At 35.6% G+C, this 24,558-nt stretch overlaps 1 protein-coding gene across 6 annotated transcripts in view; it reads left to right on the top strand.

Moving 5' to 3' along the window:
• Positions 1-24,558, top strand: part of LOC106880139 (voltage-gated potassium channel subunit beta-2) — a 223,955-nt gene that overhangs the window by 148,144 nt on the left and 51,253 nt on the right. For all 6 annotated transcript variants that reach the window (XM_089360669.1, XM_089360670.1, XM_052972031.2 and 3 more), the window contains 5 exons: positions 1,956-2,035; positions 4,004-4,048; positions 5,999-6,043; positions 9,713-9,759; positions 13,240-13,326. In XM_089360669.1, the coding sequence (XP_089216795.1) occupies positions 1,956-2,035; positions 4,004-4,048; positions 5,999-6,043; positions 9,713-9,759; positions 13,240-13,326 (304 nt within the window). The remainder of the gene's footprint in view (positions 1-1,955; positions 2,036-4,003; positions 4,049-5,998; positions 6,044-9,712; positions 9,760-13,239; positions 13,327-24,558) is intronic.

Here is a 24,558-nt window from a genome sequence, read left to right as displayed (position 1 = left end):
GACAATTTCTGTCACCACATCACCCCTGCAAGCCCTGATTCATCTCTTATCCATTTTTTGATCACCTATGAAGTCATCATCACTAAGCAATTACACAGAAACTATCTGAAGAGCAGACTGAGTGCAGTGTACACTGCTTAGCAGGCTGCATTCTGCATAACCATATATAGCATGCCATTAGCAGGTATTGCATCATGCTAAACAAAAGTGAAGTTTGAGATGTACATCATGTGTTGGATGATATGTGTACATGTATCTCTCTCTCTCTCTCTCTCTCTCTCTCTCTCTCTCTCTCTCTCTCTCTTTATATATATATATATATATATATATAGAAGTACTCAGTGAATGCTTCTGTTTAACTTTGTGCTCTAGTTCAACTGAGTGGAACAATGTTAGTAAAAAAAAAACTAGACGAAATAGATTAGCAACAAAAATAACACTAGTTATATACTTAGCACCATTAATTATGGTAACAACAGAGCCAGCAGTACCACCACCACCACCACCATCATTGTCGCTACGAGCAGCCAAATTACTTAGTGTTATCTTTATGTAGAGTGTTAGGTAACATGATACAAATAGGATGTAAGCATTTTCATTAACAACACTTATCTTAGATTAAAGCCAGTACAACAACAGAGTGTGATGTAGTTCTCTGTTGTAGACAATTCTTTGACACTGTATAATTGTAGTGTGCTTCATTAATGTGTTTTTTTTTTTGTGGAGCGAGATCAAAGATAGAAATAAATAATACACAGACAAGAAGGAAGATATCGAAACAGAAGAAACAAGGCTGAAAGTAATGACAGCAGCAAAAGTCTAACCATTCATTCCGACCATTCCATGCCAGTTGTTCAAAGTATAAATAAAACGAATAAGAAAAGAACTGATGGAACGCTAACCTTTCCTTTGATCTAAAATATATATGCTGAGATGTAGTTTATTGGTATGTATGCCAAAGACACCATATTATGATGAAGGCTTCATTACCTTGTTGTGAGTGAGGGGGTGGGGTCTAAACGGAAACCGTACTCGTCATTGTGCTTTTGCAGCATGGAGCAAAGCAGGCCTTACCATCCACTTAAGAAAGCACATAGTGAATGATACACTATCACTCATGCAAACTGAGTCCTCAAAAGTACCCACTACACTCTCGGAGTGGTTGGCGTTAGGAAGGGCATCCAGCTGTAGAAACTCTGCCAAATCAGATTGGAGCCTGGTGTAACCATCTGGTTCACCAGTCCTCAGACAAATCGTCCAACCCATGTTAGCATGGAAAGCAGACGTTAAATGACGATGATGATATATATATATATATACATAGAGAGAGAGAGAGAGATTCTTGTTTCAGTCATTTGACTGTGGCTATGCTGGAGTACCGCGTTTAATCGAGCAAATCGACCCCAGGGCTTATTCTTTGTAAGCCTAGTACTTGTTCTATCAATCTCTTTTGCTGAAACACTAAGTTACAGGGACATAAGCACACCAGCATAAGTGGTCAAGCGATAGTGGGGGACAACCACAGACACACACACAAATATATATATATATATATACATGACGGGCTTCTTTCAGTTTCTGTCTACCAAATCCACTCATAAGGCTTTGGTTGGTTTGTGTCTATAGTACAAGACACTTGTCCTAGGTGCCACACAGATGGACTGAACCGGAAACCATGTGGTTGGTAAGCAAGCTACTTACCACACAGCCACTCCTATATATATATAATGTAATTAAATTTACATGTTGAAGTGAATCTAACGGTTTTTGTTTCTTAAATGGCTTATAAACACCTTCCACACTGCAATTGTTTTCGTTCCAGCACACGATCTCAGATCTGGTCACTTGCTATGCAAGTACATCTCCTTAATATATAATATATATATATTTATATATATGAATTAAATTATATTATATATTTATATATTATACTCTGCTAAATAATTTTAATTCAGGTTGCTGAAGACATGTTAACGCTAGCCTATGAGAGTGGAATCAACATATTTGATACTGCTGAAGTATATTCAGGTGGCAAGTAAGTTCCTTTTAATTATTTCTAAATGATGTTTCTTTTTTTCTGTGATTACATTATATTTTCATTGTCTTCATTCTGTATTAGGATCACTACAAGTCTTTATATACGAGTAAATTATTCAGTCATGTGTGTAAAACTTTCTTTCAAACTGGAAACAGAACACCACAATATTAACTGTTTGGTTTGATATAAAACAGAAAAATAGATAATGATGACTGGTTGAGCTGGTTGAGTTTTTAAGATGCTGGTGCTGGTGTCACGTGAAAAGCACCTGTAATGGTGCCACATAAAAAGCACCCATGCTGGTGCTATGTAAATGGCACACATCAGAAGCACCCATGCTGGGGCCACGTAAGAACTATCCGTTCTGGTGCCATATAGAAAGTATCCCTTCTGGTGTCATATCAAAAGTACCTATGCTGTCGTCCTGTAAAGAGCACCCATGCTGGCGTCACATGAAAAATATCTGTGCTGGTGCCACATAAAAAGCCGTTGCACTGGTGCCATGCATAAAAAACACCTATGCTGGTGCCATGTAAAAAGCACCCAATACACTCTCTAAAGCGGTTGGCATTAGAAAGGGCATCCAGCCATAGAAACCTTTTCAAAATCGACAACTGGAGCCTGGTACAGCTCTTTTGCTGGCTAGCTCCTGTCACACTGCCCAACCCATGCCGGCATGGAAAACAGATGTTACATCATGATGATGATGATGGCGACAGTTTCAAATTATGTACATCATCAGTAGTGCTTCATGTTAATTATCAGCTGCAGAACATCAATCTAGGTAACATTGTTTATTTTGATAACCTATTAAAATTCTTTGAAAGCTTTTACGTATCTGTAAACATTTAGTTTAGCCATGAAAATTTTGTTTTAAAAGCGAAATTAATATGAACAATTGAGCACCAAATAGATGATTATGAGTTCTGAGATTCTCTATGCTCAAAAGTATGTTTTTACCAAGTGATGGCAACTATTTGGTAACCCTGAAAAAAAAAACACCTACTGCTTCCAGTCTCAATTTAACTAACTAAGGGGTTAGCATTAAAAAAGAAACAGATTTTCAGTGTGATATCTATCCATTTATTTGACCTTTTTTAATAGTTTAGCTGAAGATGGAAGTGTCGATGATCTTTTTCTGGGACTTCTAAGATGGGTAGGTAGAGGTTATTTACAAGATGAGAGCTGCCTGAATGCTTGCAGCAGCACAGGCTCTGCGAACAGCTCCAAATAACCAGGTGACTGTATTCTTACCTTGCAGCCCCATATTCATATACAGTAAACTTTCGCCATATCGTGGTTCACCTATCATGGTTTATTATTTAAGCTTACGTTGATTCCTCCGTGGTGTTGTTTTGCATTTATAATAAAATAAATATATGCAAATTATAAAAATGAGTTTTGAAAAATATACAGTACAGTGCTGTCTCTACTTTGTGGATTTTCAACTGTCACCGGGGGTTTTGGAATATAACACCGACGATAGTTGAGGGATTGCTGTATTTCTGTGCCAAATTTTATCTGTGATCTATGGGGTACTGCTCAATAGAAATACTGCTGCCATCAATAATGACTAAATACTATTTTACTAGTGACAATACTTATTTACTAGAAAGGCAGTGAGCTGGCAGAGTGGTTAGCACACCAGGCGAAATGCTTAGTGGTATTTTATCCGTCATTGCGTTCTGAGTTCAAATTCCACCAAGGTCGACTTTGCCTTTCATCCTTTTGAGGTTGATAAATTAAGTACCAGTTACATACTGGGGTCAATCTAATCGACTGGCTCCCTCCCTCAAACTTTTTCGGCCTTGTACCCAGAGCACAAAAACAAAAAATACCTATTTACTAGTGCCAATTTCTATTTATGAGATTATGAAATATTTCAAACTAAATATTAGCCAAAAAAAGACAAAAAAAAATAAAATAATAATAATTTACATAACAAACATCTGTTCTTTTTTTCAGGGCTGAAATATCTTTAGGTAAAATTCTGAAAAAGAAAGGATGGAGGTGAGGAACTTTCTTTCGCTTTTTTTTGTTCAAGAAAGTTTGGCGTTATCTACATTAAATGCATATACAGCTACATGGATCTCTCTCTCTTTCTCTCTCTCAGCTATCCATGAAATGCGCATAGTCTATGCACAAGTAGTGACTTTTATACTTTTATATATTATATTATTGTATTAATTTTGTCTGTCCAATTTATACTTTGTTTGATTTTTAGATTAATATTTTTATGATGATTGTTTCTTTATATGATATATTGTAGATTATTAAAATTTGAGATTAAAATCTTAAATAAGTTTTTATATGGTATATGCCTCACAGCATGGTTTTGGACGGGGTCTTCATTGACTGAGTTATAGAGTGGTGGTTCGTCTCTAAATTAGTTATATATATATATATATATATATATATATATATATATAAAAGAACACAAACGGAGTTTAAAAGTTATAACAGCTGTTTCAGTAGAAGTTTAATGATATATTCACAGATTACATCATAGCATAAATCGGGAGCTAATGCAGTTTTGTACCTCTCCTTGAAAAATGCATTTTTTTTTTAATTTTCGGATCCCTACGTTTTAGATGTTGGAGATTATGAATATGCAAAAAAAAAAAATTTTTTTTTATTTCACCCAACCCCCTCCCCGCCCCACCCCCGCCATTAGATCATAGCAAATTGACGAACATATGCAAATCGAAATTAAATACAGACAAAAACATTAAAATGAAAAGAATTTGCATTTTACTTGTGTTTGCCTTAAATAATTGTAAATAATAATATAATGTAAATTAAATATACACCATTTCATGAGAAACAAACATTTATATTTAATAATTAATGTTATAAAGTTTAATAAGGGGCTCAAATTTCACCCACTTCCCCAATTATAAATTTTGAACTTTTTCATTCTTTTATTTATTTATCTGTCTGTTTATCCCTGTCCGTTTATTCATAAAATATATTTGTGAACTAAATGTGGTGGTCCTATAGAGGACAGTGTTACTGTTGTTTTTAGCTCCAAGAAGACATTCATATCTATCTCTTTATACACATATCTATATGCTTATTGAATTTAAAATTTTGAAAATATGGTTTCTTGTATATTTGGAATCTCTGTCATCTAAACAGGGAAAAAAAATTTCAAAAAAGTTAAAAATTTTAAATGATGGGGGGGGCAAATTTTTCTTTTGCATATTCATAATCTCCAACATCTAAAACATAGGAATCCCCCCCCCCCCAATTTTTTTTAAAATGCATTTTTCAAGGAGTGGTGCGAAACTGCATTAGCTCCATAAATCCCAATCTATGCTATGAAGACATCAACAAAGTAAATTTTGAAATCTCATTCATGTTCTTTTGTAATACCTTTGCCATGCCAAGAACAGACCCTGAGTTGGATCTGTGGTTTGAATTGGATTTGGTATTTGCATATCTGCTGTATCCTACAAACACATGATTCCTCAATGTGAACCCTTTGTTGTTGTACCTAGCCATTTCTGGCATCCAACAAGTTAATGTACCTAGGTTCTAATATCATAATGTAAAATCACCTTGTAATACGATATTCTTTAACTCTAGTTTAGTTATTAAGTTCAGGTAATATTTTTTGTTCTAACAAATATTAATACATACTTAAAATTTTACATCCTTGTGTGTGTGTGTGTATGTATATACGTATATGTGCATGTATGTATGTATGTATATATATATATATATATATATATATATATATATATATATACGCACATACACATTTATGTATCTATAAATATGTATATATATATATGTATGCATATATATTATATGTTTATATACATATATACATATGTACGTAAATATATATATATTTAAATATATACATATGTATACATACATGTTGTGTATGTGTACATAGTTGTGTGTGTGTACTTACCCCTGTAATCTATTTATGTATATTTGTTTTTTTTTTAGACGTTCCAGTTATATTATATCAACCAAGATTCATTGGAGTGGCAAGTAAGTAATTAGCAAGGGAGAAATAAATTTATTATCTAAACGATGATTACATTGACAGCTGTTAGCATTGATGAGAATAATAGAGATGTTGATGATGATGGTGATGATGATTTATGACAAGACAGTCTCAGGAGCGTGGCTGTGTGTTAAAGAAGCTTGCTTGCGATCATTGGTTTCAAGTTCAATCCGACTGTGCAGCACTTGGAGCAATTGTCATCTATTATGAGCCCCAGGCTGACCAATGCCTTGTGAGTGAAGTTGGTAGATAGAAACTATGTGGAAGCCTATTGTGTTCGTGTGGTGTGTTGTGTGTTTGTGTTTTGTCCTCCACTGCCTCTTCACAACCAGTGTTGGTTTGTTTACATCCCCGAAACTTAGTGGTTCAGCAAAGGGGGGGCTGACAGAATAAGTCACAGACTTTAAAGATAAGTATCCAATGACAGAAACTAATCAGAAATTGGAAGCCCTTTAACTGGTATGAAGTGCATCTCTGGCCCTTGTATTAAATTCCAAGTTCTTGATTCCATGTGTCGTGTGTAAAAAATTTGAAAAGAAATACAAAAAGAGTCTTCGATGATTTGCAACACTTTATTCATCCGCTAAATAAGTTTGTTCAATGAACCAGTTGGATGCATCTTGGAGATAACAGTCTGAAGATAACAGTCTGAAGATAACAGTCTTGGAGATAACAGTCTGCAGAAAATATACAAAGTCTGCTTCTCAACTCAGTCAAGATTTGGTTAGAAGTGCTTGGCAAACAGGAACAAAATGATGTGGCATAGTTTCCCGGCAGTCTCCCTCCTCTCTCTCTGAAAATTCCCACTTTACTGGGGAAAGCAGGGAAAATTCTTTTATTTATTGATAACTGGAAGCTCAAAATGGCATTGGATTTTGTTGTGCTGGTTGGTCTATCATACAATGTGATTAGATACAAAACTGTATCCCACGTGAAACTAGACCGATCCAAGAAATGGACTCAGTCAAGTATTACACCATCACATGACCAGTTTATGTGACCAATTGTTAGGAACATGCAGGACGAGCCAATTTCTGACTATTTAAGCCTAAACAATGCAACGGTTTATGATAACAGTCTCACTATAATCCCTAAACCTACAATAAAAACAGCTCGTTGAAACTATTACTAAAACAAATCCCTGTAATAGTGCAGTGTGAGATATGGTTGAATCACCAGATCTACTGTTCTAGATACACCATAAATCTACAACAAGGTGGCAAGCTGGCTGAAACGGTAGCATGCCAGGCGAAATGCTTAGCAGTATTTTGTCTGTCTTTACGTTTTGAGTTCAAATTCTGCCGAGGTCAACTTTTCCTTTCATCCTTTCGGGGTCAATAAATTAAGTACCAGTTGCGTACTGGAGTTGATCAAATTGACTGGTCCCCTCTCCCAAAATTTCGGGCCTTGTGCCTAGAGTAGAAAAGCCCATAAGTCTACAACAGAATTCAAGCATACACTTTGGCAGACAATAATTTTATGGGACTTGTCATGGCAGCCTGGATATTTCTCCACAGCTCTGATTATTTCTCGCATGCCTCTTGTTCATGTTGGTGTGGTTTTTGACGTGTTGTTGTTGCTGTTGTTGTTTAACCCCAAGATGATCTTGATCAAGCCTATCTATGATCCAGGGCTTTTCAGTTGTTACAGCCACTTTTTTTTTTTTTACTATGAACTACATTATCTTATGTGCTCTGCCTTTTCTTTAGAGATTAAGGTGTGATTCAAGAGGAGATGTAGTTGTTATTTATTGCAGATCAAGCCCCATAAAATCTCCCTTTCATACATAAAGATACTAAAAGAGTAGTTGTGGACTCTCCCTTGTAGCAGATTAACCCTTTAGCATTTAACCCATTAAGTCCCACTGTCCTATAAATAGGACACTAAATGAGAACATTCAATAAGCTATATCACATTGTTTCAGTGTCCTATTTATAAGACACTGAGTATTTTCATTTCTGCTTGAAGTAAAGGAGTTTTAATAATTGTTTTTTTTTTTCACTTTAACCTATTTTCAATCATCTGTAAAAATTTAAAAGTAATATTCAGAAATTTAAGTACTCTGGGACTTAATGGGTTAATCTGGCCATATCCAGCCCAGATATTGTATCTGTTTTTATGTTGAAACAGGACAGATCCAGCTTCTCACTCCTACCCTACAATGCCATTCTAAAAATGAACATTCACATCTTTGAAATCTTGAAGCTACAAGAATATAATTGGTTTTTTAAAATGTGGATGAATAAACATTACATGTGACAAATTAATCTGAATGCTAAAGGATTAGACTGGCCATATCCAGCCTGAGCATGAATGTGTGTGTGTGTTTGTCTTTGTATATGTGTGTGTGTATTTGTCTATGTGTGTGTGTGCTTGAGTGTGTCTTTACATTGAAACTACTTGGGCAGCAATGGCATTATTTATGTTCCCTATAACCAAAACCTCCCACCCAGACAAGGTCTAAAGTACTTTACTTGGAAAGCAAGTAAACATTGGAATCAGGACAAGGTGACCATAGCATTCTGCCTCACGTCTCATCCAACACAAGAATGCAAAGAAAAAGCAAACATAAAAACAATGAAGATGATCATGATGATGTTGATGATGATCTTGATGATGGCAATCTGTATACATGTGTGTGTATGTGATGCACTGCTTTACCTTCTTTCCTTCCTTTTCTTCTTCTTCCTCTTCTTTCTTTCCTTATAATTCCATTCACAGCAAGCTTTAGAGAAACATTAAATCTCTTGATCCACTTAATATAGTATAATAAGGACAAATCCACTTAATGGAGCCAATTCCTTTCTCCAGTTTGTTGATTACAGCTGGAAATCACGGCAGATATGGCAATTGAAGTGGAAACTGAACCTGTATCGTCACTAATGCCATTTTACTGACCCACTTTCACTTACATAATAAAAATGTGGCTCAGAGCTTTCATCTTAGAAATCCTTTATTGATTATATAGGAGCAGGCATGGCTCTATAGTAAGAAGTTTGTGTCTCAACCACATGGTTCCAGGTTCAATCCCACTACATGGAAACTTGGGCAAGTGTCTTCTACTGTAGCTTCAGGCCAACGAAAGCATTGTGAGTGGATTTGGTAGATAAAAACTGAAAGAAGCCCATCGTGTGTGTGTGTGTGTGTGTGTGTGTCTTTGTCTCCCACACACTGCTTAACAACTGGTATTGGTGTGTTTATGTCCCTATAACTTAGTGGTTTGGCAAAAGTGACTGATAGATTAAGTATCAGACTTCAAAAAAAAAAAAGTTCAGAAGTACTGGAGTCAGTTCTTTTCACAAACAATTCTTCATGGTGGTGCCCCAGCATGGCCACAGTTTAATGACTGAAACAAGTAAAAGACAAAAAGACAAGGAGTATAATGTTTCCATTCCTTATACTGAAACCTTTACTTCTACATAGATCCAGAGAATGACAGAACCAATAAACTAAGCCATCTTTAATTAAACAACCTTACCAGGAACAAATTGGAACATTTGTGACAGAATTCAGACCATCAAACTTTAGACAGTGTTCTATCAATTTGGTCAGTAATAATTATCCAAATGCTTGTGCTTTAATATAAATACATGAAACCTGTTTGTTCACATGAAACCAATTATCAATTCTGTTCTCTCTTCTGTTTTCTCCAGTCGTGCCGAAACAGAGAAAGGCCTCTCTCGTAAACATATCATTGAAGGTAGAGAACTGCTTCTTTTATTTTTTTTATAAACCAATCTTATAATTCTTATGACATAATATTTTTTAATTAAATCACGTAGGCCTTTATGTGTATACACACACACACACACACACACACACACACACACACACACACACTCATACATACACTCGCATGGTCATTTAACTAGATACACAATTAGAAACACACATCCAGGCAAATACCCACATACATATACATACACATACATGCAGAAGCAAACATGGAAAGCTTCCTAAAAAAAAGTAGCAGGAAATTAAATCGGGATCCAAGATTACTGGTTGGAATCAAAGACAGTTGATTTAATCAAACAATACAAAATCTAATTTAGTGATGTATGAACAACAACAACATTAAAAAATAATATAACAATACATAAAACAACAGCAAAATACAATGCAAACAATAACAGAAAGAAAAAAAATAACAATTGCAACTTGCTGAAACTGTCCCCATAAAATTGATTAACTCTACTTTAATAAAAGAACACAGATTTGTGAGGACGAGTTCTGGTTGTTGATTAAACCTTGGTATATAACTGGTATTCATTTTATAAAATCATGGAGGGATGGTAGGTAAATTTGATGCTAGGTACATATGAACTTTAAGCATAAACTGCAGAAAATTTGCCTTAGTGGGACTCTCTGCTGTAGCTACTGGACCCACTATTATTTAGTATACACACAACAAAAAATGCAAGAGATAAAGAAAATGTGATGTGGGAGGAACACATTTACAAATATGAATGGAGAAAGGGAAAGATGTTATAGCATATGTAGAATGATGTATTAAGATTTTAAACGTACAAACACACGGACATACATACACATGCATATGTGTATACATGCATACATTTGAATGGAAAAAAATTACATATAGTAATTGAAATGAATTGTAATTAAAGGTTATAAAACATGAAAGAATATTGCTTAAATTGATTTAGGGTACTCCACGAGCTCCCTATTCACTTTATCATTCTACACATTGTGTGTGAGTGCAACTGAATGTACCAGTGAGCATTTTTAATGACATTTAGTGTTGAAAAACATCAACATCTTGAGGGTAATCTCTTTTAAGCTTAGTAGAATGGCTAAGTTTTAATTTAACAAATAATCTATCGTTTGCATGTTGTTTATATTCTAAATCTAATTGTTAATGTGTTGTATTCTAACTTCTTCAGAAAGACCATATCACCAGAGATGTAATAATTTTGCTACTAATTGATTATTTGATTTCTAAAGAATGGTGAATCTTAGTTCAAATGATCTCTTCATTGTTTTCATTATTTTCCCAAGATGGAATTTTGTTGTCGTTTGGAAAAACCTGTTTCTCCTCCTTGCCTGTTTATTTTGATTTATGTTGGATCTTCTATTTCTGTGATTTTCTTCCTTTTTCTTTTTTTTACTTTTCATATTTTCACCAGATGTTGGTAAATTTTCATCTGTAATTATTATTTTGCCTCATTGCACCATGAAGATTTGGTATTACAGGTTGACACTGTAAGATGAGATCTTTGCTCATCTATTCTTGACAATGCTCTTCAAGGTATTTCATTTGCCATCTTCAGATGGTCTGGAAACTGAAGTCTGTTTTCTTTTCTGTTTCACTTGATCTCCTTTTTTTTTTTTTTGTTCTAAATCATTCCAGTTCTTTTGGTAATCCAATTCTGAGGTTAATTTTACTCAGACAGACATTGCAACCAGGTTTTCTGCCCTGTATCCCTGTATCATTAATTTCATATCTTTTATTTCAGTTCCTTCCATGGGGCTCAGTTCTAGTATGATTTTGTATCTTTTGAGTGTCATCAGAATTTGTGAATCCATTTTCATGCTCACTGACCACAGGTCACCGTTTGTTTAATCCTGCTTTGACCACTCTCCCATACAGTAATGTAAAAAGTAACAACTAAACACAGATCTATATTGTTTCAAATGTCCCTGATTGTCACTCTTGTGTTTCTGTGACCCTGACCTAGGGTCACAGATGTGAAAGCTATGACTGACAACTTTGCCCCATGTTTTTAGCTGTCTTTAGTGTTACATCTGCTTCAAATAGTACCCGTAGCTTTTTTCTTTCTCTATTGAGAATATTTCTCCTGTTTTTTTCCTGAAAAACCTTTGGTACCACAAGACACGAGAGATTTAATCTACTTCCATCCTCTTAGTAGTAGAGATATACGAGGCAGTGCTAAAATGTTCCTGGCTTTGAGTAAAAGAAAATGCTGCAGGATCAAGGATCAGTTAATTATGATTTTATTCAACATATCCCCTCCTCTTCTCAGATTCACACGCTTATTGCAGCAGTCCTTCAGTATTTTTAAGTCCTGTAAAAAAACTCAGAAATTTGGGCCTCAAACCAGACCTTCCACAAAACCCTTAAAGACAACAACTTTTCGGTACCCCCTTGTATGACATTTTTCTCTTCTCTCTCTCTCCTGGATTAACTCTGGTGGCAAAGAAATGTGGTCCAGTTTTACAGTATTCTCTCACCTCCATTTTTTTCTGGTAACTGATTGATTTAAGAATTCCTTTCATTCATTTAATATTAAAGGAAGCTTTGACTTACGAATGCAGTCTTTGAAATCATGTAAGAGATGTTATTGCTGTTGTTGCCACTAGCCCTTTCCTCAAAACTACTTTCCTTTGTTCATTTGTTTGCCATTTTGTGGTTTAGTCTTGAAGCATAATTACATATGATAGCCAGTTTAAATGTGAAGATGTAATGGGTGCAAATAAATTCATAAAAGTTTGTGAAGCAAACATTTTATCTTTTTTTTGTTGTTGTCAACCCCCTCATTGTCCAAGAACAGGCTGACTTTAGGCAGTTATTGAATAATAATAGTAATACTCAAGAATAGGTTGTCTTTAGGCTGTTATTGAATAATACTAATAATAATAATAATAATAATAATAATAATAATAACAATAATATCCAAGAACAGGCTGTCTTTAGGCAGCTATTAAATAATATTAATAATAATAATAAGAAGAATTTATTTTCCAGTGGGTATTTGATGGAGATATTGCAAGAAGAGTTTACCATTTTGTGGGGGTTTACTACTACTACTACTAATAATAATAATAATAATGATGATGATAATGACGATAGACTCTCCCATCAAAGACGACATATGAGCTGCACAAATCCTTTGTCTATTGTGATCAAATGTTTGTGCTGCACATTGGTTCACTCTCTCCATCGAAGCAACATTTGAACAGGTGCACAAGTGTACCTGCATCAGGTGTTGAAGTGATCATAAAGCGACATATGATGAAGTGTTTTGCTGAAAAAACACAACGAACTACCCGGTCTAGGAATTGAAATCACGATCTAGCGATCATACATGCAACACCCTAATTACTAAGCTGTGCACCATCACTAATAATGATGTTAATAATAATAATGAAAATGATAATAACAGTAATAATAATAATAATGTCATTCTTTCCTTTCCCACAGGTTTGAAAGGATCACTAGATCGTCTGCAGCTATCATATGTTGATATAGTTTTCGCCAATAAACCCAGTGCACAAACACCAATGGAAGGTAAGTAATGTGATATAGTAAGAGCTCAATTTAAATATACCTCAACCCTATCCTATATGCAATATTTGATGCCAAATAAAACACATATTAAGGCAGCAAGCTGGGCGAAATTCTTAGTGGTATTTCGTCTGTCTTCATGTTCTGAGTTCAAATTCCACCGAGGTCGACTTTGCCTTTCATCCTTTCAGGGTCAATAAATTGAGTACCAGTTGCATACTGGGGTCGATCTAATTGACTGGCCCCCTCCCCCAAAATTTCAGGCCTTGTGCTTAAAGAATAAGTTCTGGAGTCTATTTGCTCAACTAAAGGCGATGCTCCAGCATGGCTACAGTCAAATTACTGAAACAAATAAAAGAATATATATATAGATATCTATCTATCTATATATATACATACATACATATATATATATAGCACAACAAGCCAGAGGTGGTACCCTAAATTATTAATATCTCACCTACATTGCATGTCATTCATCTTATGTAATTATTCTTTTACTTCTTAAAAAATACAAACAGAAAATAAAGTTAAAAATAGAACTGATAAAAAAAATAACTCCAGGATGTAATTCGAGAAGAGAAAGAACTAAATTTTCAGAAAGAAAACAGATAAAAGAATAAATTTTATCCTGTACTTCCACCAGCTGTCATTAACTGTTTTCATATCTTCAAAGAACGATCTCAAGAAAACATGAACGTCTTCTTCTGCAACATAATGTTTCCCCAGACTTTGTCTCATTCTGAGATAAACAAATAATGTTTACCTGACTTATATAACTATTATTAATCCGTTAAAGCTTTTTACCCCATCTCTTCTCAGTACACTGACTGCCAAAAATATAGCATACGCTTTGGCTTGCTGATTCATCAATTTTATATTAACTGCTTTGAATTCTTTAGAATTTAGAATAGAAGAGTCGACTTCCGTTGTGTGTTTGTGTGTGTTTGTGTGTGCAGGTATATATTTATACAGTGTATGTATGAGACACAGATAAAATTATTGCATAATGAAATATTTAAGTTGTCTTTACTTGAAGAATGTGTATCCAGATACATGACAGACATACAGATATACAGGGTGGCCCAAAAGTAGGTTTACAGTTATTCAACTATCTCTTTTGCATTTATATATTAACAGTTTAGATCTTAATTGTAAAAACATATGAAACCATTATTCTATGCTAATTTAGTTAATTTAGTCAAGCTCCCTTTTCAGTTTGTAAGATAGAAATTTGAATATAATAAAATGTTTCAAAAGATATTTAAAGAGCCTACGTAATAACTCTAAACCTACTTTTCGGCCACAGAGTCAAAAGCAAGAAGGAGTCTTATTCAACAGCTATTTAATGACCTCAACAGAATATATCAAATAGTTGAGGTAATGTTCCAACAGGAATATAAAGTGCCTACAGTAAACCTACTTTTAAGCCACCGTGTAGAATATTAAAAAGAACATACTTTTCCAGGTAACCTCGTCCCTTTCTGAACTTTCCAGAAACTCCTCCAATTTTTCCAGGAAGCCTCCTTCTCTCCCTGGAAATTTCCTGGAAGTCCTAGGACTTTTCCAGGAAGTCTCCTCCACATCCTCGGAACTTTCCCAGTTTCTCTTTTCTATCCCAAATCATTCTAACAGATCTGTTGTGCTTACATTTTAGTGAGTCTTCACTGGTAAATTCCACCAGTATTCCCTTTTTATGTATGTGGGAAGGTGCATGGCTAAGTGGTTAGAGTAATTGGTTCGCAATCATAAAATCATGAGTTCAATTCCCAGCAATACATTGTGTCCTTGAGCTAGACACTTTATTTCACGTTGCTCCAGACTCAGCTGGCAAAATTGAGTTGTACCTGTAATTCGAAGGGGCCAGCTTTATCACTTTCTGTATTACACTAGATCTCTCAGAGAACTATGTTAAGGGTACACATGTCTGTGGAATACTCAGCCACTTGCACATTAATTTCATGAGCAGACTGTTCTGTTGATTAGATCGAGACCTTTGCCATGACCAACGGAGTACCAGTTATGTATACGTAAGTATATATGTATGTATGCGTGTGTGTGTGTGACATAGCATTTACGTTTCTCTCCAGAAATATATCTGCGACAGACAGTAATGGGTCATCTGTTGTCTTTATGCATTTCAAGATGTGTTGCAGAAAAAAATCTCATACTTAAAAAGCAGTTAAGGTTTAGCAACAGGAAGAGCATCCAGTTCTAAAACAATGCCTTAATAATTTATTCATTTAACGCAGAGTAGTATAGAGACAGATGAGTGTGTGTGTGTGTGTGTGTGTTTGAATGCATTGATATATACATGCATACGCATGTATATATACATATACAGACACACACATTTACATACATACATGTGGTAAGAAGCTTGCTTCCCAACCACATGGTTCCAAGTTCTCTCCCACTGCATTGCACCTCAGGCCAGCCTTGAGAGTGGATTTGGTAGACAGAAACTGAAAGAAGCCTATCATGTGTGTGTGTGTGTGTGTGTGCATACGCCTTTCTGTCTGTGTCTGTCCCCCACCACTGCTTGACAATCAATGTTGGAGTGTCTACATCCCCACAACTTAGTAGTTCAGCAATAGAGACTGATAGAATAAGTATTTGGCTTAAAATAAAAAGTACTGGAGTTGATCCAATCAAATAAAAATTCTCCAAGGCAGTGCTATAGCATGGCCATGACCTAATGACTAAAACAAGTTAAAGACAAAAAATAAAAAATATATAGGTGCAGGAGTGGCTGTGTGGTAAGTAGCTTGCTTACCAGCCACATAGTTCCAGGTTCAGTCCCACTACGTGACACCTTGGGCAAGTGTCTTCTACTATAGCCTCAGGCCGACCAAAGCCTTGTGAGTGGATTTGGTAGACGGAAACTGAAAGAAGCCTATCGTATATATTTATATATATGTGTATGTGTGTGTGTGTATATGTTTGTGTGCCTGTGTTTGTCCCCCACCCCACCATCACTTGACAACCGAAGGTGGTGTGTTTAAGTTCCCGTAACTTAGCCGTTCGGCAAACGAGAGTCCGATAGAATAAGTACTAGGCTTACAAAGAATAAGTCCTGGGGTTAATTTGCTCGATTAAAGGTGGTGCTCCAGCATGGCTGCAGTCGAATGACTGAAATGAATAAAAGAATAAAAAGATATACCAACACAAACACACACACATATCCACACAAATGTTTTGGCTAACATTCAAGAATGCAGAGTAGCAAACTGCTTGTTAATTTTCCAGTTGAAATGGCAAGACGAAAGTATACTACTGTCCTAGGCGCTATCTAATTTAAAATTATGGCTAGGATAGTGTTGAGTTCCTTGCCCAAGGTCATAGCATATAACCATTAACAAGATTTAAAATTCCTCTCTGTTTGCCAGTAATCTGATGCCTTAACTAGTTTGCCAAGCATATGTTAAGTTGACTGTGTGCATTTAAGCACTTATTGATACTTGGGTATATATATATATATATACATTTATTACAGAATAAAGAATGGCACATTTGGTAAAAAGCCAAATATGCTATATGTTTCAGAGGAATTTGAAATATAGTAATTTGATGATCTGAGTTCAGTTCTTTCTGGAGTTAAAATGACTTTCAAAACCAATGAATGCTACATCTATCTTGTATGGTATTTAATATACACTCATTCAAGGCAGAATCGTTAGCACACTGGGTGGGGTGCTTAGCAGTGTTTTGTCTGTCTTTGTGTTCTGAGTTCAAATTCCACTAAAGTCAACTTTCATCTCTTCAGGGCTGATAAAATAAGTACCTGTTGAGTACTGGGGTTGATGTAATTGACTTACTCCATCCCCTGAAATTGCTGGCCTTCTACCACAATTTGAAATCAATATATGCTCACCAGTGCTGGGTCGTTGTCAGTGCTGCCTGACTGGCTACCGTGCCAGTGGCACGTAAAAAGCACCACTCAAGCGTGGTTGATGCTAGTACTGCCTGACTGTCCCTCATACCAGTGGCACGTAAAAAGCACCCACTACACCCTCAGAGTGGTTGGCATTAGGAAGGGCAGCCAGCTGTAGAAACCTTGCCAGATCAGACCGGAGCCTGGCACAGCCTTCTGGCTTGCCAATCCTCAGTCAAACCACCGAACCCTGGCCAGCATGGAGAGCAGTCATTAAATGACAATGATTATGATGAAGACGATGATGATCACTATCATTCAAATGCATACCACTGGCCTCTCTCTCCCAACCACATGGTCCTGGGTTTAGTTCCAATGTGTGACACCTTGAGCAAATGTTTTCTACTATAGCCTCAGGCTTTTGTGAGTGGATTCAGCAGAGGAAAACACACACACACACACACACACACTTTCTATATTTGCACCACCCCCACTGCTTGACAACTGGTGTTGGTGTGTTTATGTCCTCATTACTTAGCAGTTCAGCAAAAAAACTGAGCCGAGTACCAGGTTTAAAAAAAAAAGTACAGGGATCAATTCATTCAACCAAAATTCCACAAGGTGGCGCCCCATAGAAGAGAAAGACACAAGCATACTTACATACATGATTGCATGCACACAAGTATACAAACATTAAATAAATGAATGTATTTACATGGCTACATCTCATACTCAGCTGGTTTACACCAAAAAGCTCACATTCTAAATGTTTGCAAACTACATTTACAGAAATATGCAAACAATTGGCAGAATGTGGAGGTAATTAAGTTGTAAAAATATCACCCTCTTAATGTCAAGAACCTCTTAGTCTGCCATCCAGCAACTGGTTTTGTAGAAATAAGCAAACTGCCTGCTGATCTAAGACATAAAACTATTTAGAGTGAAGAATATCTTTGATACATGAGTTATATATACTCAGTGATGTAGAATCACAGCTAGCTGAATCAATATAGTGTTAAGGGCTATTAAAGGACAGGTCACAAGATCATATTTAATTAATGTCCACACCAAGATACTTAATTACCACTGGTTCAGTTCATTCATTTGTAAATAGGTATTACAAGTATTCTTTCATTTATTCTTTTGCTTGTTTCAGCCATTTGACTGTGGCCATGATGGAGCACTGGCTTTTAGTCGAGCAAATCAACTCCACGACTTATTCTTTGTAAGCGTAGTACTTATTCTATCTGTCTTTTTTGCCAAACTGCTAAGTTACGGTGACATAAACACACCAGCATCGGTTGTAAAGTGATGTTAGGATGACAAACACAGACACACAAGCACATATATATATACACGACGGGCCTCTTTCAGTTTCCGTCTACCAAATCCACTCACAAGGCTTTGGTTGATCTGAGGCTATGGTAGAAGACACTAGCCTAAGGTGCCATGCAGTGGGACTGAACCCAGAACCATGTGGTTGGTAAACAAGCTACTTACCACACAGCCACTCCCGTTCATCTTTTCTGTAAAAAGCAAGAACCCTATGCAAATGCGTTGGTTGCCATGGAGACCTCAGGTGTTTTTGGACCTCGCACTGACTATTTCCTCTGAAAAGTTAGGATATCTGTGGCCCACCTGAGAAATGAGTCTTGCAAGGTGGGGTGGCTGCTGCAGCAAGTGTCATTGACCATTCACTGTGACAATACCATTGTGTTCATGTCTAGGGGTGCACCATTTGTTCCAGGGTGTGTAACCCCATTAGTCTCTACCCTTATCTGCTGCTTAGTTTCCCTGCGTTTTCCTCTTCCTTTCTTTCTGATTTAATGCTCCTGTAAATAAAACTTTTAGTCATATCTAAAAAAAATGAAACATTAGATGTTAAGGGAGCTGAATTCTCTCCTATAATATCGGAGGTGACAATGAGAAGTTTACTTTTTCACTCAGACCAGGGCTTTCCAGACATTCTAAATCAGTTTGTCATTGGGTCAGTCTGTAGATTGGACTTCCAGTTGTGTGTGAGAGCTAGAGTGCAGTGGTTTAGCAAGGTTTGTTGTTAAAAGGTGGACAGAGGTTTTAGGTGTGGTTGAATGTGAGGTAGAAGGATGGATGAAGTGAATATGTGGAGCTGTAGAAGTTGGTTCATGTTGGAAAAAAAAAAACTACTGGAGGAGGAAGAAGAAGAGGAAAACCAGCCAGATGGACAAGAAGAGCATTTGAATGGCTGAAACAACAACGTGTTCATGAAGTACTGTTGATGATGAACTTCCAGGATTAGTAGCGAGGGACATTACTGTTGATATTTTCATGTGAAACTCTTAACACATGACCATACACCATAAAGTGAATAGCTTATTCACTTAAACTCTGTGTGTGTATGTGAGAGCAGATAAATAGTGCAGTGTGCATGACACCCATGCCAACGTCGTCTTCTTCATTGGAAACGAAACTCGGCTTGCGAAGACTTATTGGGGCAAGCAAAAGTGAAACCGTCAATGGCACCTGTGCCCAGCATCGCCTTCCTGGCACTTGTGCCAGATGGCACATGTAAAGACATTCGAGCGAGATCATTGCCAGTGCTGCCAAACTGGCTCTTGTGCGGGTGGCACGTAAAATACACCATTTTGAGCGTGGCCGTTGCCAGTGCTGCCTGACTGGCCTTCGTGCATGTGGCACGTAAAAGTACCTACTACACTCTCGGAGTGGTTGGCGTTAGGAAGGGCATCCAGCTGTAGAAACTCTGCCAAATAAGATTGGAGCCTGGTGTAGCCATCTAGTTTCACCAGTCCTCAGTCAAATCGTCCAACCCATGCTAACATGGAAAGCAGACGTTAAACACCGATGATGACGATGATGATGATACATATATATGTGTGTGTGTCTGTGTGTGTGTATGCAAATACATACCAAAATTGTGTAATCATTTGTGTGTATGTATATATATATATATATATATATATATATATATATTTATATAATATATATATGTATATGTACATACATGTATTACCTGTATCTTTGAGTTTGGTTGAATCCAATACCCTTCATAACCTTATTTATGTATATTTATATATATATATTTATATGTATATTTATATACATGTGTGTGTGTGTGTTTATGTGTGTGTCTGTGTGTGAATAATAAGAAAATGGAGACATTGAAGTTTATTATCAGCAAAAAATCAACCCTTGTCCCTTACAGCTGTTTCAATTAAGCTTATTAAAATCATATTTCTGAGCTGATTTTTTGTTAATACAATCTTATTAACTGCAATATCTCCATTTTCTTATTCATATATATATATATATATATATATATATATATACACACGCACACACATACACACACACACAAATATATATATATATATATATATATATATATATATATATATATTCCTAGTCAGGTTTGCTTTTGATTATTTTGTGTGAATTGATCAAGAAAGTAAATGTGAGTGCAATAGTGAATATTTTTTACCTTAATTAAATATCACCTGTTTTTTTTTTTTTTCATTGTCTGCCAAACACTTCTCTTTTTGTACTGCCATTTATCTTGGCTTCTACCAAATCTTCTCTGTTTCCTTGCCTTCCTATCCACCCCTTTAATTTTTAAAGTTGATTCTTCACTATTCCCTCACGCTCCACACACCAGATGTAAATTCCATCAGTTTGCACGATCCTTTATTCATGAGTGGTGAGTATTTCTTCAATATAGCTGCTGCCAATTTCTGTCCTAAAGCTATAATTTTTTTCTTTTCAAACAGTTTCTTTTCTTTTTTTTTTTACCTTTTTTATATATATAATCTTTCATTTTATTTTCCTACATTTTCTGCCATACCGTGAGAAAAGGCTTTGAAACAGCAAATAGCAAACACAATAATATATATATTCATGCCTAAAAAGTAACTTGTTTATCATCATTGTTGTGGATGCTATAATAATAATAGTAATAATAATAATAATAATAATAATAATAATAATAATAATAACAACAGTAATTGTTTTGTCTTAGTATAAAAGATAGGCTACAGCAAATATTCTGCTTAATACCACAGATTTGCTTGTCAGTTGTTTGACCTTAACCAGTTGAGCATGTCCCTTGGTGGCTGACGATATGTGCATCTCTAATCACAAGCAGAGGTAGTGGATGAGCATCATAGCCATGTGATGAGAGGAATTCTTTGGGGTTTGGATAATTCACTTTTGGAAACATTGGTGTTTTGTTCAACATCCTTAAACAACTCTTATTCAGAGACCTTTTGAGTAGGATGGACTACTTGACATGTAGAAAGTTCTAACTGGGCCCCACCTCAAAGGTCATGCGCTGTTTATCTTGATATAAGATTACCATGTCACGCACGGCACATATGGTTGTGATGCATGTGCCTGATGTACCCTTATTAGACAGGTAGTCATGATGGGTATACTGGGCTTCATATATTTTACCCTAGTCTTACTTTGATGGCATGCACTGCTCTCTCACTCAATAATAATAATAATAATAATAATAATAATAATAATAATAATAACATCAACAATAATAATGATGCTACAATAATAATAATAATAATAATAATAATAACAACAACAACAATAAGGATATAATAATAATAATAACAGCAATAGGGATATAATAATAATAACAAGAATAATGATGCTACAATGATGATAATAATTATAACAACAACAACAACAGTGCTACAATGATAATAATAATAATAATCATAATCATAATTACAACAATAACGATGCTACAATGATAATAATAATAATAATAGTAAGAGAAAGAATAATGCCTTCTTGTAGTTATTATTATTTCTGCTGCTGCTGCTGCTGCTCTTGTAGTGAGCTTCTGTGCTTTCTTAAGTTGCATTCAGAGCTGTTTCAAGAAATCTTAAGACACTTTCATCATCATCACCACCATCATCATTACCATCACCACCATACCATCATCACCACCATCATCATCATCACCACTGTCGTCCTCATCATTCAATGTTCATTTTTTCATGCCTGCATGGGTCAGACAGAATTTATGGAGGCAGATTACCCTCTCTGTTTCCAAAATTCATTCACCTGCTTACAGGCACGGTAACTAACTATTTTCCCACAGTTTGACATGTTTTTCATGGATGACAGGGAATGGAAAAAATCGCCTGTATGACAGGGAAACTCATTTACAACTGTGACACATGGTGTCAAGGCAAAGATATGCATAAATACACACACACACACACACACACACAAAGGGCTTCTCCCAGTTCCTATCTACCAAATCTACATACCATGCTTTGATCAACCCATGGTTATAGGAGACGGTGTCCAAGGTGCCACAAAATGGGATAGAATCTGAAACCACATGGTTAGGAAGCAAGCTTCTTAATCACACAACCATATACCCATCTATATCTAAATCTATCTATCTATTTACATTATTTACATTATTTACATTTGACGGATATTTGTCCTCATCTTGTTTGTTGTTAACACAACGTTTTGGCTGATATACCCTCCAGCCTTTGTCAGGGGTCTTGGGGAAATTTCGAACCTGGGTTCTCATTCATAACGATGTTACTATTATTATATTATTATTATTACTATTATTAATCAGGTCGCTGCCGTGAATCGAACTCGGAACCTTGGGGTTAGTAGCCCGCGCTCTTAACCACTACGCCATATGCCCGTGGGCAATTATGGGGTGAATTTTAAGGCTTATAAATCTATTATTTTTCTATCCTTCCTCAATACCGGTTCCCATATGCTATTCATATCTGCACTCGGTCTGCTTAGGAGGTTGTTGTGTCCTAGCATATGTGCTGCTTCTTTTAGTTTTCGTATTTTCCAGTGTTGTTCCCTGTCTATTATTTTAACTTCATTCCACAGGGGGAGGTGGTTTCCATTTTTCCATACATGATCAGCTATACCCAATTTATCAATATCTCCTCGTGTCACAGCTTTGCGATGTTCTTCTACCCTTATTTTGAGGGGGCGACATGTTTCGCCTTTGTATAACCTACCACAGCTGCATGGGATGGAGTACACGCAGTTTTTGGTCATATTTTCTTCTGTTGGTGGTTTTACCCGAAGGAGATATTTGCGAAGTGTTGTATTGCTCTTGAATACTGCCCTGATGTCATATGGGCCGCGTATCTTTTGTATCTTTTCGGAGAGGCCTTTCACATAGGGTAGACAGACTGTAGACAGTTTATTGGTTTCATCCTCTCTTTTCTTCATAATTGGAGTAGATAGTATGTTCTTGGGGTAGTTGTTTCTTAATAGATTGTTACTGAGCTTGATCATTTCCTCAAGACCCCTGACGAAGGCTGGAGGGTATATCAGCCGAAACGTTGTGTTAACAACAAACAAGATGAGGACAAATATCCGTCAAATGTAAATAATGTAAATAATGTAAATAATTCCTCATCTCTTAAATATAGAACTGTATCTATCTATTTATCCATATATACATATATATATATATATATATATATATATATATATATATAATAATATTAGGGACAAAATCCAAAATTACAGGTAAAAACTCAATTAAAATCAATTTATAAAAAATTAAAATTAAATTGAGCTTTATAGATAAAATATATAGTTTTAGAGAAAATAACCAAGTTTCAAGAACTCAGCGATGAAAATCCACTATCACATATAGAAAAATTAATAATTAAAAGCACAATAAATGAGTATAATATAAAGTAAAGTAAATATCATAAGATAAATATAAATATAATTTATTGTGCTTTTAATTATTAATTTTTCTATATGTGATAGTGGATTTTCATCGATGAGTTCTTGAAACTTGGTTATTTTCCCTAAAAATATATATATATATATATATATATATATATATATATATATATATATAATGTGTGTATGTATGCATGTATGTGTATGCCACAGACTCTCTCGAAACTAGAAACCATCAATTAAATATTATCCCAGCCTAATAAGATTATCCATGAAGTCAATCAAGTTATATCAGAATATGAAGTCACCATAAACCATGAACCCAGAAACGTTCAATCTTATGAGAATGAAGGATAACTTAGAATGAGATAACGAGATCCCAAAATATTAAAGTTTCTCAAGCAAGCATATCAAACCTGCAATCCCCATCATCAGCTGTCAAGTGGATATCACAATGGTTTCAACACCTGCACAGTAGCTTTCCTTCATACCAGTAATATATATTTCTTTTCACCCACTTTCTCACGCAGATAAGTACACATTGTCCTCATTGTCCTCATCATCATCATCATCATCTTCTTCATCTAATACAATCAATATGTATCTCATTTAAGTATGGTAGATACAATCAGCTTCTTATCAACTTTTATAATCAAATG

Source organism: Octopus bimaculoides, chromosome 12 (assembly GCF_046866305.1).
Source record: "Octopus bimaculoides isolate indiv1 chromosome 12, ASM4686630v1, whole genome shotgun sequence".
Classification (NCBI taxonomy): domain Eukaryota; kingdom Metazoa; phylum Mollusca; class Cephalopoda; order Octopoda; family Octopodidae; genus Octopus; species Octopus bimaculoides.
This window is presented reverse-complemented; position numbering and strand designations above follow the sequence as displayed.